General features: G+C 44.8%; 1 protein-coding gene across 1 annotated transcript; it reads left to right on the top strand.

Annotated features, from left to right (window-relative positions):
* Positions 1-694: 694 nt before the first annotated feature.
* LOC104470899 (chromosome unknown open reading frame, human C6orf106) lies at positions 695-10147 on the top strand (the record flags this gene model as incomplete). Its single annotated transcript, XM_010086009.1, has 2 exons — positions 695-1050; positions 9589-10147. Coding segments are annotated over 2 exons (392 nt in total), but the record flags the coding sequence as incomplete, so codon positions are not given.
* Between the last annotated feature and the right edge of the window lie 4268 nt (positions 10148-14415).

Genomic DNA, 14415 nt, shown 5'->3' with positions numbered 1-14415 from the left:
GCATCCCATCAGGACCCATAATGTTTGCATGAAGTGTAAATGAAATGGTAAATAGAATAACAACCTTATCTATGTACAAAAGATAGACAATGCATTAGGTAAGAACTGTAAATATGTTTCTTATTCTAACCAGTAGTTTGTTGATTTGTGTTATAGTCTGCCAAGGCTGGGTATCGAATCCACCTGCTGTGAGTGTTTTGGAAGTGGAATGGAGATGTTTTACAGTGAATTGTTGTAATTACCTTCTAAGTAACCTTTTTGTTGTTTTATTTCAATAGCAAAACCTTTCAAAGCTAAACAGAAAATATTGCCTTTTCTTTACCATCAGAGCAGAAGATTGGCAGTGATATCTCCTGGCTCTCATTTCAGTCTTGCTGTGTAGCCTTGGATAAAGTCACTTAAGGTTTTCTTTTTTCAGTGCATCCTATTGGCAATCTGAAATATGGAGCTTCAAGTCGTTGTGTCTTTTTTTTTTTTTTCTTTTTATTTATGTTCTTAGCTGGTTCATGTAAGTTCAACAAGAGTAAAACTTGCCTGGTTTTCTTGAAGGATTGAACACTCAATTAGAGTTTAACCAGTACTTTTGATGCTTTCTAAAAATATAAACAGTCAGTCTTTTTTCTTGCTATTGTAACAGATGGAATTAACGTTCTGTTTTTCTCCTTGTGCCCCCTTCTCCATAAACTCCGTCTAGTGACAACCTACGTGTCTTTTTCCACAGATGTCATCTGGGTGATCCTCAGCGTGGAAGTTGGAGGACTTCTAGGTGTAACACAGCAGCTGTCATCCTTTGAAACAGAGTTCAACACGCAACCGCATCGCAAGGTAGAAGGAAACTTTAACCCCTTTGCCTCACCGCAGAAGAACAGGCAACCAGATGAAAACAACCTAAAAGACCCTGGGGGTTCTGAGCTAGGCACGATCAGCAAAAACACATGGGGGCCTGCTCCTGACCAAATCGAACAAGATCAGAATGGACTGTCACAAAACTCTGTAAATCTCTCCCCCAGCAGTCACTCGAACAACTTGTCAGTAGTGACATACAGTAAGGTAGGTGCCCTGGGAGAACAGGAGAATGGGTAGGTGATGAAACTGTGATGTATGTAATAGTTCTTCGCTAAAACTGCAAAGCCCTTCCCTTCTGCTTCTGCCAGACCTGCTAAGGAAGGTTTTGAATTTGACTGTCTGACTCTGCCAACTCCTCATGTTATATTAAAATTTTTTTGTCTCTGATAGACTCTACCAGATCCACCTTTTTGTTTTTGCTTCAATTCCTTCTTAAAATTTATATAATCTTGTCTGGGTGCTGTAAGTATTAGTGGCTGGAGCCTGCTCCAGTTGCGTGTGCAAATAAGTCAAAATATCTCTCTAGATGTGCTCCCGAGTTTTATGTAATTTTGAAAAGAGGAAAAAATAACCACACCCCCAAAACCTAAGATTAACCAGAGAACTTCTTTTTAGCCTGTGTGGGGAGACTACAGAGCTCAGCCTTTTGATCCTAGAAGCTACCTGTCAGGAACAGTCAGTCAAAGGACTGTTCCTGTCTGTGTCCTTGTCTTGTTTATAATTGTAGGTGACTTTTAAATTATCTTTACTTCAAATCTCTCTCAAAAGCTTGGCTTGGTGGATGCTATAATGAGTCTGAGTGATATTTTGACTGTTTTTATTTGCTTGTGTGTGAAAAATGAATTGCAGGATTATTTACAATTCAGAATCCACCTGTTAATGCAGCCAGTATGTGTAGGTGTGTACTGTCATAATGTCAAACTAGTTTGATTTTTAAAATCCTTTGAAAATGCTTTACTGTACTTTAAGCAGGCTGTGTAGGACAATAACACTTGGTTGCTGATTGACTTAATAAAGCCCTACTGTTAGTTCACCTACAGCACTTTAGTTCCTAACTGGATGACCTGCCTGTCCTCTACCAGTGGATCATATTTTAGTGTCCTACCTTGCACCAGGGCTATGCATTTTTTTTACTGATGGCATGCACGGGATTAACTGTTTGACAGCCTACCAATCACCCTTTTTGTGTTTTGCACCCCAAACATCAGTTGTTACAAGCTGTATTGGTTCCTGCTTCAAGATTCTCGCTCACTAAAAGTGAAATGGATGGCTTAGGAAATAAGTAAAAATAAAGCCTTTCACCTTTCATCACTTCAACTACAGCCTGAATTAGCAGTGATGGGAAGTCTCTGCCTTTTAGTGGTTGCTTGATGGATAGTGGTGTTCCCTGAAGAGACAGACCCTTGTCTGGCTGCAGGGGCCATCTGTATACGGGTACAGCTTCTCTGCATAAACTTTATCTCAGGTGCTTCAGGTGGGGAGCACTGCAGTGCGGCTGGCTGTTGTGCGTATCCCAGCAAAGGCTAGGAACAGCTCTGCGGAGCAGCTGATGAAAAATAAAAATCAGTTACTAAGTGCAGCTTTGGTGAGATAATGGACTTCCCTAAGCCTTTCGTAGCTAAAATACTAGGTTTAATTTAGGTGGGAAAACTCAGTTCCGCTTTTGGTGGTCAGCTTTAGGCAGGGGTGGCTTTTATTTTTTTCCCCCCCTTGCCTTTTTTCTGAGTGCAGAGCTTGGCAATTGCTTCGTAGTTGATTTGCCCTTGCAAGTGGGTAGATGTGGAACTGCTAATATCTGCACTTCTGAGGAAGTTCCCGTGTAGAAATTCTGGGTGGGGGGTTTGGCAGTAAAGTGGCCTTCAGTTTTCTCTAGGTCTCTCCTTACCCTTCCTAGTGAGAGGAGAGTGGGGTGGGCACCAGGAGGTAAAGTGTACCAACAGACTCTCGCGGCCAAGGAGTAGATGCTTTCTTTGTCTTTTCTATGGAAGAACGTAGGTGTAAGAAACTGATACCTCTTGGAGGTACAGAGAACATCACAAGTCAGCTGTACTGTGGAAAAGAAAAGCCAAAAAGGAGAGTGAAGCACTACCAGAGAGGATTTCACTACATTTAAGTAAGCTTGTTTAGCTAGTAACCCAAAGTTCACAATCAGTACTCTTATGAGATGTGAGCCATTATAATCTAACCTCAGAGGTAGGGTAGGTAGCCTTTCTCCCTTTGTTTTGTTTTGGGGTTTTTGTTTCTTTTTTTATTAACAGAATATTCTTGGGTGGATTTGAGGTAGATCATATGAGATAAAAGCAGCAATTTTGTTTCTTGCTTGCTTCAGAAGGGATATCTATCATTCTTTTTGGAGGTGGGGTGGAGTAGGTTGAAAGGTAATTGATTTTTTGAGGGTTTTTATCTCTATGTGGCATTTCTATTTGTGATATCATAAAACAAGTTAGCTTTTCCTTTGGAGACCGTTATTAAGGTAGGTCTGAAGATCAGAGCCCTGTGCCAGCCTTGCCCTCCCTGTCCTGGGCAGGAGGTATTCTGCCACAGACGATATACACGTTGGTACAACACTGTTTCTGTAGTGAACACGTTGGAGTAGGTTTGACATCCTAGATACTTGGTCTCGCTTGAAACCGCCAAGTGAACGTGCTCACCTTCTCTGGTGTAGGTCCAGCGCTATTGCTTCTCTCCCCCCGCTGGGGCTGCTGCTTGAGTGGAAAAGGGCTTGTTGGCAGTGATGGCAGAAGTGTTAACCCACCCGATGAGCAGATGGTATTCCCGTACCTGCAAGGAAAAGCTGTATCTGGCCCATCTTCCCCCCTTCCCCGGGGACTTGACCTGTCCTCTGCTGCTTGAGAGAGGGAGAGAAAACTGCTGCCTTTGGAGCTGTTCTCTTGTGATTGAATATTGATGTGAAAGGCTTTATTTCAAGCTCTAGGAGCTGACAAGGAGTACTGTGGGCTGGTTATGTACTTGCACATTAGGATTCCTGGATATTATTCATCTTGCGTAGCACCTCTGATGTTGTCTGCTTTCATGTACCGGGAGAATGGAGTGAATCCCTGGTTGTGTTTGACACACCATTTGGGTGAGATACAGCGAAGGGATGGGTCAGGTCTGGTTAAGGTGTTCAGAAGGGCGAGTGCTCCATATTTAGAAGTAATGTAAACCCCTAAATATTTCTCAGGTCATTGTGGAGGCTTCCTCTCTGCCAAGAGATCATGGAGAATCCCCAGCCATGCAGTTGCATGAGACCATGAAGCCTTCGAGATAAAACTAGCAGTTTCTGGCATCGACAGCTGTAAAACACACTAGAAGTTGCCAGACCTTGTCGGTGTTATTTGTCCGTCTGCTGCAGCTGAGCAGGTGTGACTTGTCTTCTAGAATTCCCCATTGGAGTCTGGATCTCCGTGACACTGGTGTGCCATCTGCTGCTGGATTAGACAAGTATATCAATGTTTCACATGTGGAAACATTCAAAATGCTTTTATACAGCAGCATAGAGTACAGGGTTCAGATGCTCTGCTCAGTGAAGCAAGCTTTCCTAGGAAAAAACAAAAACAAAACAAGATGCTGAATTCCCTCTAAGCAGATAAGATGACACATGGTTGAAACAAACAGTGTGCTCTTATGTACGCCTTCCCTGGGTCCGCCCTGCTCACCGTATCAAACAAACTTTTGGAAGGTGGTTGTAGATCAGGGTCAGTGTTCAGAACATTGCTTTAAGCATGTTGTTGCTATATCTGTTCCCAGTGGAGCTTTTGCATGTTCTTAGAATTCAAGGTGTGCTTAAGTGCAGTATAGGATGCTGATCTCAGGATAGGGATGAGCTGTAATAGAGCCCAGATATACCCATGCATGGGTATTTTATTCTCCTCTTTGGCAATCGCTTTCTCTCTGTATTCTCGAGAGAGACAAGGCTAATATAGCTTCCTTCTATTTACTCGCTCCTGTCTCATAGCAACACTGTCGAGGTCACTGCTGCTCTCTTGTGACAGTCTTTTACATTAAAAGTGCAAGATGCAGTCTTACAGTGCCGGGGAATTAGAGTTACATTTCTTAACTAAGGAAAAAAAGTACAGGTTTAAATGTCTGAAAAGATGTGAAGTGGATAGCCATATACTGACATTCAGATTGTACTTGTCACCTATATATAAAAAAATAGATATCTAAATCTGTCGCCCATGTAGATTGAGGAATTGCTGCTTTCTCTCTAATGCAGAAAACTGCATGTAGAAGTTCTGATTCTGCAAAGATTTGCCTGTACAGGACAATTTGCATCGTCACCGCCATAGCAAAGGGCATTCTGCAGTGTGTCTGGTGTCAATCTGTTGTTTGTTACTCGTGCAACTCTTAAAAGCCCAGTGGAATATAACCATACTTGGAGTTCACAGAATTAAAATCTTAACACCTTTTTTCCTGCTGTATTTATGCTCTCCGTCTTCCTTCATTCCGTGTGGAGCTGAACTCTGATCCATGCTGCTTGACAGCTTTCTACATGTAAGGGGAAACCAAACCTCTCTGTCCTTAGAGTCTTTAACTGGCTTCCCCTCTCCAAGTTTAAAGGTTGCTGCTGCTTCTAGATGCGTGCTTCTTTCAAACCAGGGCACTCCAATTTGCATATTTTTGGAGTACCGCTAAACTTTAAACAAGTTTTTTTCACTGGAAATTATTTGGGTACCAAACTGTATTTGTGAGCAGGGAAGATGCCCCAGAAATGTTTGTTTCCACGTAGAAGAGAAGCTCCTTCCATCCCGGTATTTGGGCTTCAAACTCCGTTGGTTACCACGTGGTTAAATTCATTTAGAACAAAATGGGAGAACATTGGACTCAAAACTACCGGAGCTACTCTGTGACAGCCATGCTGCTGCGTAGCATCTAAACTGGTATTGCATGAGCTGGTTTGCTGATCTGGTGAAAGGCTGATGTGTTTGGATGCTGCATGTTAGCTCATCCATGAAACCCGACAGTCCACGTGCTTCTGGGCTGTGGGAAATGGGAGATAATCTGATTTTAGCTTAACTTTGCTCCCTTGCAGGCCAACAGAGTTTTCCCCTGTTCTTTTATCTCTGCAGACTAAAAGCACTCCATTGATTAAGTTACAAGAGCTAAGTTGTTGCATGGTAACTTAATCCTGTACGTGAACCCTCACGTACTCCATCGGCTGCGTGCACCTAAACCAGCCCTAGGAGTGGCTGCGCTGGGAGAAGGTTCTGAACTTCCTGGTGGTCTTAACTGCCGCGCCATGTTTGCACAGCATGCACGGAATAATAATAAAAAAAAAAAGTGCTCAATACTTTGTTGTTCTGTTTGTGTTCAGTTTGCGTAAGTTAGTCAAAAGAACTCTGCGTAGTTTGGAGAAGCACTGACTAGGAGCTGCCCAGGAGGTGAGGAGGGAACGGGGACTTGTCGCGCTGTCTGATGCTCCTGCGCTGGGAGACTCCTGTATCGCTCTGCAGCTGTGCGTCAGAACCTCCTGTCTCTCGGGAAGTGTACCTTTTACTGATCTTGACTCAGTCCCAAAGGTGAAATAAAGATAGCTATTTGAAAGCCTGTGTTGTGATGGTTTATGAAAGATTAACTTCATTTTATTTCTAGCACAGGTGCGTTCGTGTAAAGAGCTCAGTATTTACAAAGGGCTTTAACTTTCCAAAAGGTCTCAATTTCCTTCTAGAGACAGAAGACAAATGATAATTTATAACAGTAATTTTCATGTAGAGTCTTTTCTTGAAAAAACATGGTCCTGTGTTCTCACATATTTTTCTGTATGAATAGCCAGCATGTTAGCAATTACTTCTGTGGAAGATACTGGAAGAACTGAAAGTAAATTTGCAAAGCTGCAGCTGAGCTTTTCATAAAGACAGCGGTCTCATTTTGAGAATGGAAGGGAATTCACCAAAAATAGCATGAATGATTCTTCAGTGGAAATAATTCGGAAAAACTGCAATTGTATACAGAGTTATTTTTGCATGTTTATGATGTAAAATGTTGCATCCAAGGGATGATTATTCTTGAAAATGTCATATAACGGCGTTTGGTATTTGCGTTGCAGCAGTAACTGAGGCTTTTGGGTATCAAGACACGCTGTGCATGTTGAATAAAAGTAATGACAAAATTGCTCTTCAGAGAGCTTGGATCTTACTGGGGAAGAAGAAAAAGTATTCTCCTTTCACAAAGGGGAGTGAGAGTTTCTTGCACAGGGTGTGATGTTAAACCCAGTCTACACTTGATCTTAAAAAAGAAACAAGCGGTTTTTAATTTTTTAAGTTCTCATGTACACTGAAATAAATCTCACGGGTAAGTGAAACGCAGTGAAGAGTGGCAAGGCTGTAAGCACAGATTTGGGGACTTGTATTCTTGGTGAAATTTGTTGCATGAGGAGAAGCTAACCTTGGGCACAGATTCTGGGGCTGCTCGGGGAGTTGCTCGTGAGAGCAGCTCGTCTGGAGATGTCCGTCTGTTAGGTGCAGTGTCGCAAGTGTATATTTAGTAATCTGACACTGAAGGTGAGCTAAATTCTGGTTTAATTAACACATGATTAGCATAATTGTGTAGCTTTAAATTAGATGCTGCAGAACACAGTAGCTGAATATCCAGAGGGTTTCCCTGCAAACGAGGTTAAGAGCCTCTTCCCAGGGTCTCTCTCTGCATACAGAAAGGCTGATGAACTCCTCTCATGTGTGATTTGAGCCGAGGACTCTGGACCATGTACTGGTTAACTGTGTTAATTCTTTTATGTCGTGGGGTGATGCAGATGTCTTTGCGTATGGTGTGCACAATTAATCAAGGTTCTGCCTGTGGCATAGGCTGTAAAGCACCCGAGCAGAGCGGGGCTGGCTCTGCTGGGCAGCCGTCGCTCCCGGCAGAGGGAGCAGGCAGCTGGCAGCAGCTGGGCTTTAAACCACCCTCCTGAGGCTCGTGAGGGCTTCCCAGGCAGTGTCTGCAAACAGAGCTCTGTGTGCAGGTAACGGAAAGATCGAGTAGATTCTGGTAAATGGGTCTGTACAGGTAATCGGCAGCAAATCCTGTTTTTTCTTCTGTAGAGCAGTGAGTACAATAGCTTCACCGCTGTGTTAGGATCTTGCTCATAATCTTCTTTTCCTTCTGTGTCCTTCAGGGTTTTTTCTGCACCTGTTCACATTATTTTAATGTTTCTCTTCTGCTCTTCCCCCTGTTTCAGTGCCTATACTTTTCAGAAATCTTGAATGTCTCAGTCTCTTGATTTTGATGGGAGCTTCTCCTTTCCGAGGTGAACTGTTGTGCTGGAATCCCCTGGGTGTTGAAAAGCTTGCTTTACCAACTGGGAGTGCAGCGTACTGCTAGGGCAGAAGCCTGTTTGTTTTTCCATCGCTTGCATGTATTTCTGTCTGCAAACAGCAATTTCCAAGTCTCCATACTTCCTACGCAATTCTGAGATGTCCTGTTTAACTGTCTGCTCATCCTCCTCTCTTGGCTGAATTTTGAGAGCTGCTGAGATGCTTCGTTTTGCCATTGTCTTGTGGTTTGCCATCCTAAAAAATTAACTTTTTCTCACCAGTTGTAGCAAGATGACAGGCTTCTGATAGTGCTTCCTTTATAACGTAGATACACAACAGAGCTCCTGAACTTGGGTTTTGTGTCTGGGCTTAAGCTGATGGAGCGGGTGCTTCATAGGAGTCACGTTAAAGACTCGTGGCCGTGTGGCTTGTGCAGCGAGGTGGTTATAGAGTTGCAGGAGAAAATGCAGGAAACAGTGTTTCCTTTGAGATTTGCCCCATTGGAGGCAAAATGATGAAAACTGAAGTCAGAGCTTCACTTAAAGACTGAGAATGGCTTTGTGCTAATTGGGCTCTTGGCTGCCTGACTCATCAGCATGCGAGAAAGAAACTGGACTGCGTCTAAAAATCATTTGCATAATGATCTTCCAACTTTGACAATGAAATATAACCAGCTTTTCTCTCTTGTCTCGCTTCTGACCCGAGTATGTGTCTGGATATTACAGGAGGATTTTGTGTGGTTTGTATCGTCGTCATTATGACAAATTTTGATTTTCAGTGACTTGAGAGATCTCTTGCCAGAGTGTTCGTCGCTTTCTTTTGCTTCCTGGGGAAACCCTGGGTAGTTGATTGAACATCAGAAATTACAGGAGTTCCTGTTAATTGGAGACCTGTTGCTAGAGCTGTCATTTAGGCATCTCATTTCAGGATGTCAGGGAGGGAAAATGGGTTCTGTAGTAAGCAGTTGGATTTTCTGGTTAAATGTCGTGGTTGATTTTTCACTTGAAGACGTGTGTTGCTATCTTGAGAGAGCAAAAGTGGCAGCGGTGGGAGCATGGCTTTCCAAATCCTTTTTCGTTTCTTAAACTCTTCTACCAGTTACAGCCTCTTACTTAACTCTGTGCTGTAATCTTTAGAATAGACTTGCTGTTGCTTGGCCTCGCAGGTGTCGTAGCATCTATGGGGGATTTTTGCTCTGGTGTAGAAAATAACCACAAGTCCCTTTGTGGCCCCGTAACACCTGGCTGTTACCTGGCCTAAATAGCGCCTGAAAGAGGTAAGTAGATAGCATCTGAGATCTCTGGGGAAACCAAAACCTGCATTGTAAGAGAGTTTCTTTGATAAGGCTGGACGTAGGGTGATACTGGAGGGTGAAGGGTTGCGTTTGGTTTCGAAGTACTGGGATGGGATGGTCAGTGTTTGTAGGCATACACTGATCATTTTTATTTCTTGCCTATTGAAATTGATTATGTCTCCAACTTTCTTTCAGGGTTTCCACGGTCCTTATCCCTTCGGACAGTCTTAAAACACAAAAACACAGAACAGGTATCGACAAGAGGAGAATTTAACAAAGAACTGACTCTTGGGGGAAGGGAGGGGAATTCATGTGGCAGACAGACACAACGTGGACCCCCCCTTCTCTGCCTCTGTGTTCTGGATAAAGAAGAAAAACCAAAAGCCCAGTAACTTAAGACTAGCTGTTTCCAGAGGAAAATATGAAATCTAAGTATGCATGTGTGAATGCTGGATTTCAGGAGTGTTGTTTAATGCTACGAGAAGGAAAATGTACCAACACCATGGAGTTTTTTTTTTTTAGAAATCATTCTCACACATAATTAGGTAGCTTAAAGAGAGTTTAAGAAGTGAAAATGAAAAAGCCATCTTTAAAAAAAATATTATTTTGCCTACAGAGCGGTTGTAGTTTGAGCAAATGTTTAATTTCTGTTTGTTTCTTGTTGATATTTTTTTAAAATAAGGGACAGCGTGCATTTTTATGGAACTGTCATGTTTTGCTTGCTACTGAATGGGAATTTGCTTAGCATCTTCTGGGGTTTGTGCAGTGACCTCTTTTTGTCGGACATTTTTTAATGACAGGTTGGGTCTGCACCCAGCTCTTCATTTTTAATATCTTCTGCTGGTTTTAGTTACCAACTTTTTAATCTTCTCTTATTTCTTTTTTTTTTTTTTCCTTTTGGTTTGGGTGTTGCTGTTAGTTGTCCTGCATGTTGTTAGAAACCGTGCTGAAGGACCAGGTCTCAGTATCAAAGTTGAAAAGAAAGACTCTGGGACTTCTAGGATAATGTGGAGGGCTCGTTTCGGGTTGTGTGTGATGAGTTGCAGGAACTCAGCGCCCTGGGACCGAACGCCACCGTCCCTGGGGCTCCCGTGTGCCCGTACATGAAATACACACAGATACACACCCATATTAATAAGAAACAGATTTATTCAAGTTCCAGAGCTGTCCTGTGTGGTTAGCATTTTAAAATACCTTTTTGTTAACTCTTGATGTACAGTAGCTGTGCCTAGAGCAACCAAGCAAGCATATCAGTCTTGTGCCAAGAGGAAACTCTCTCTCTGTAGCTGTGATTCACTTGGTAGTAGTTGCAAAGCTTTACAGGTCATGTCCTTTTAATTTGCATCTCCTATCTTATAGAGTATGAGTTTGAATTCATTTCTCCTGTGAGGATTAGCTTAGAGGCTAGTTGTGGTTTTGAATGCAGAGCAAGAGTTCGCATCCTCAGCTGGATTCCACTCTGTCGCCTTGTATTCGTTCGCCTTTATTGTCCTGGCGTCTGGCTTTGCTGAGGCTCTTACCTTCTAACTGGGCTCTCCAGGACTGGTACGAGAGGAGGGATCGCTCCTGTCAAGGTGCAGGTTGCTCTGATGTTCCTCTGATGTATTTTTGTCCAGCTAAGGATTAGGAAGTCCAGTGTGAGTAGAGGGAGAATGGCCTCGAGTGCTGTGCTGGATCCCTAAGTTGCCCTGTCACCACAGATCCTGGCGAGGTGAGGGGACACCATCTTATTCAGAAAGGTCAACAAGGCTGGAACAGCCCTCTGCCAAAGATACAGGAGCATGCAAAGCTCCTGATACCTTCTTCCAGACCTTTCTAGCGAAGACTTGTTCTCCTTGTTGGAGCAGAGTGCAGGCTTGCTGCATGGTGCATGGCTTTACGCTGATTGCTCTCGACTAGCAGTATTTTCCTTGGTTGGTTTTGAATGGGGGATTCATTTTCATTGCAGCTACCAAGGACTCTCTTATCTTAGTGCATACAGACAGATCTTGGGGAGGACAGTGGGAGTTCTTTATCCAGCAGAGGAAGAATTGGGCAAAATATTTTGTTTGTATTTTAGAGGCTCAGCTGTTAAAGTTCTCTGTTATCTGAAATCTTCCTTCAAAAATCTGCTTGCTGGGAAAAGAATAAGAAACTTATCTGCATAAAAGAGGCCCTGCAGGATTTGGACTGCTGGCTGTTGGCACTTGCAGTTTGGTGAGTGCCTGGGTCTGTCTTGGCAGCTTGTAGAGCTGAGCGAGCGTTAAGATCCCGAGTGAACCCCTGGAAGGTGGTGCTGCACCGCTCATGCAGCTGCAGTGTTTGGTTCTTGTAACATCCTTCTGCCTTGGATCAGTTGTCTCCTCTTAGCATCCAGTCTAGGGAATGATTCGCATCGCTGTAGCATAGCATGGGCAAGTGGATTCTTTCTTGGCTCCCTCCTTTCCGAGAAGGTGGCTTGTACGACACGCTCTGACCATCACAGCTCTTACAACGCTGCCACTTCCCTTCCAGCGGCATCCGTGACGCTGGAGACTGTCCAGGTGACAAGGTGATTCCTTATCTTCATTAGCTCCTTTTATCACCTGTGCAGTGGAAAGGGGGGAGAAAATGAAGATCTGAGTCTGTATGTTCTAGCTGGTGCTGCAACCTTTGCCTTGTGTCAGCTGAGGCATCTGGGAGACCCTTGAACTTGGATACCCCTATGCTGGCTTTCTGCTCCCAGCCGTCGCTCCTCCCGTATGTAATGCTGCCGTACTCGTGTTCCTGTGCTCCTCCTAAGACTGAATTTTCCTTTTTCTTGAGAAAAAAAAAAAAAACAAACTTGCATGCACCCCGAGTACTCGTGTGCTTTCCCACTCAGAAGGCACTACTCGTTCTGCACAGCCCTGAATTCTCTTCGAGTGTTTTCGGTCCGTGGTGTCCTTGTCACGAGGGTCGCTGACTCCAGGCTGTGAAGAAGGGCAGGGCCAGGTCCGAATTGCTGCTGAAATTGCAACCTCGTGCTGCTCCCATCACCCAGGTATTTGACTGTGAGTGCTCTCGTCTGCGGGAATGATCTCTGCAAAGGATCGTGCAGAGCTCTGGAGGCTTTGAGGGTTGGGGTTGTAACCCTGGCTGTGGCAGGAGGAACGTTTAAATTAGTGGTTGCTCTACCTCTGGGTTTTTCCTCCAGTAACAACTGTTTTGCTGAGGCCAAAGGTGGTTTTATCTCCTCTGGTTCCTCGGAGCTTAGTGGTGCAGCCAGCCCTCAAATTGCTCTTGCTGTCAGGTTTGCAGCTTCTAAATAGGGGATGTGAGATGTGTTCAGCAAAGGTCCTTCCCGGTGACTCCAGGGCTGCGATCGTGTTGGTTTCCGTAGGGCTGGTGCATTCAGACTTGGGGAGTCTTAACATCAGATCCGTGAAGCAAACAGCCTGATTTTTCCCAAGTGCTGAATGCCAACTGTTTCGGTGACCCCGAAGTGCGGTGGCTTGGATAGCCTGAGCCAGGTGAGTTACGCACGCAGGACTCAGGAAACGGGAGGAAATCATTATGGGATTGAGACTGGTGAACCAGTAAAGAGACTGTTACCCCAGTGAGGCCGGTGTTCCTGACTGGGGGAGCGCTGGGGCTGGTACCCACTCGTACGGGAGGGTGCAGCGACAGAGGGGCTGCAACTGGCTCCAGTCTGATTAAGGAGGGGGGAGAGAGAGACCTTCCTTACCCCACCACCCCTTCAAAAAAAAAAATAAAATAGTGAAGAACATCTCTGATGGTCTCTAAAATGTGTCCAGCATGAGCCATGAAGGATGTGGACCCACATCGCAAATACAACCTGAGCAACAGCAGCCAGGCACCTGCTCCCAACCAGGGCAAACTGGAGCACTGTGTCCCTAGGACTGGCCCAAAACCAGCAATGCCACACAAGGGACTGGGGGGAGCTGGACTCTGCTGCCCACATCGCAGGAGTGTTGGATCCGGAGCCCTCCAAGGTTTGGGAAATGCGGCTCCCCCACCGAGGGGCCAAGCCGGGCGGTCAGAAAGCGCGTGGGCGCGAGAGCAGCTGGAGTCTGCAGGGTTAGGAAATGCACGCTGTCCCACGTCTGGGTTTCTGTTGTGTGTTTTAATTTTTTTTTTGTGTGTGAGTGTGTGGGTGGTTCTGCAGCCTGTCTGTTCTCTCCGGGAGGAGTGCATGTGTAGAACAGGATGGTGTGTTGCCTCATTGAGTCTGGGAGAAGTCCTATGATAGCACATTGGGGGTAAAAATAAAGGAAGCTTTTTCCTTAATGTATAAATGAATATTTGTATGATTAAATTAACACAGAAAAAAAAAAAGTTCTCTAGCTGTTGAGAGTTTTATTGAAGCTGCAAAAACTTCTGAATCTCACCTTGTAGTTAAACCTACCCAGCTGGTTTCCGTCTCCAGGCTGTTTCCAGACACCAAGGCACAGATCCTCAAACCCAGTTCTACCCTGCCTTTATCCCAAGTCGCTTTAAAAACCAACCAAACAAATGCAGCACATATTATCAAACCACCTTTCCAGCCCAGCCGGCCGGGACCTGGTGACTGTTGTTGGCAGTGGATGTCCTGGCTGGGGGACAGAGGTGAGCGTGGGCTCAGCGTGGTGCTGCCGGCACCTTCCACTGAAACTGGGATTGACGCAGGAGGGGAGGTGGCACCGAGAGGTGTGGGTGTGAGGAGGAGTGGAAGTCTGCTTTCAGGGATTTTTTTGTATGGAGGTCACCAGCACGAAGCAGCGCTGCAGCCGGGTCCGTCAGTGCTCCCAGCAGGGTTTATTTGCATCCCCACGCCTTGGTGCGGTGATGCTCCAGGCTTCAAACAGCAACAGATCAGAGCTGCTGCTCCTTGAGTCTCCTCGTGAGGCAGGAGAGGAATTTTGAATGAAGGAATTTTGCTCTTTTTTCTTACTAAGGCAATATCTGGTGTTCCCGTAGATCAGGATGAGGGCGTGTGAAGGTTTCTGCTTTGGTGAGCACTTGGACAGTCATCTGGGGCTGATCCTGTTTCCCAGGCACGATCTTACCGCCCAGGGCACCCAG

Source organism: Pterocles gutturalis, unplaced genomic scaffold, assembly GCF_000699245.1.
Source record: "Pterocles gutturalis isolate BGI_N339 unplaced genomic scaffold, ASM69924v1 scaffold41530, whole genome shotgun sequence".
Classification (NCBI taxonomy): domain Eukaryota; kingdom Metazoa; phylum Chordata; class Aves; order Pterocliformes; family Pteroclidae; genus Pterocles; species Pterocles gutturalis.
The sequence above is the reverse complement of the archived record's forward strand: the minus strand, read 5'-3'. Positions and strand labels throughout refer to the sequence as shown.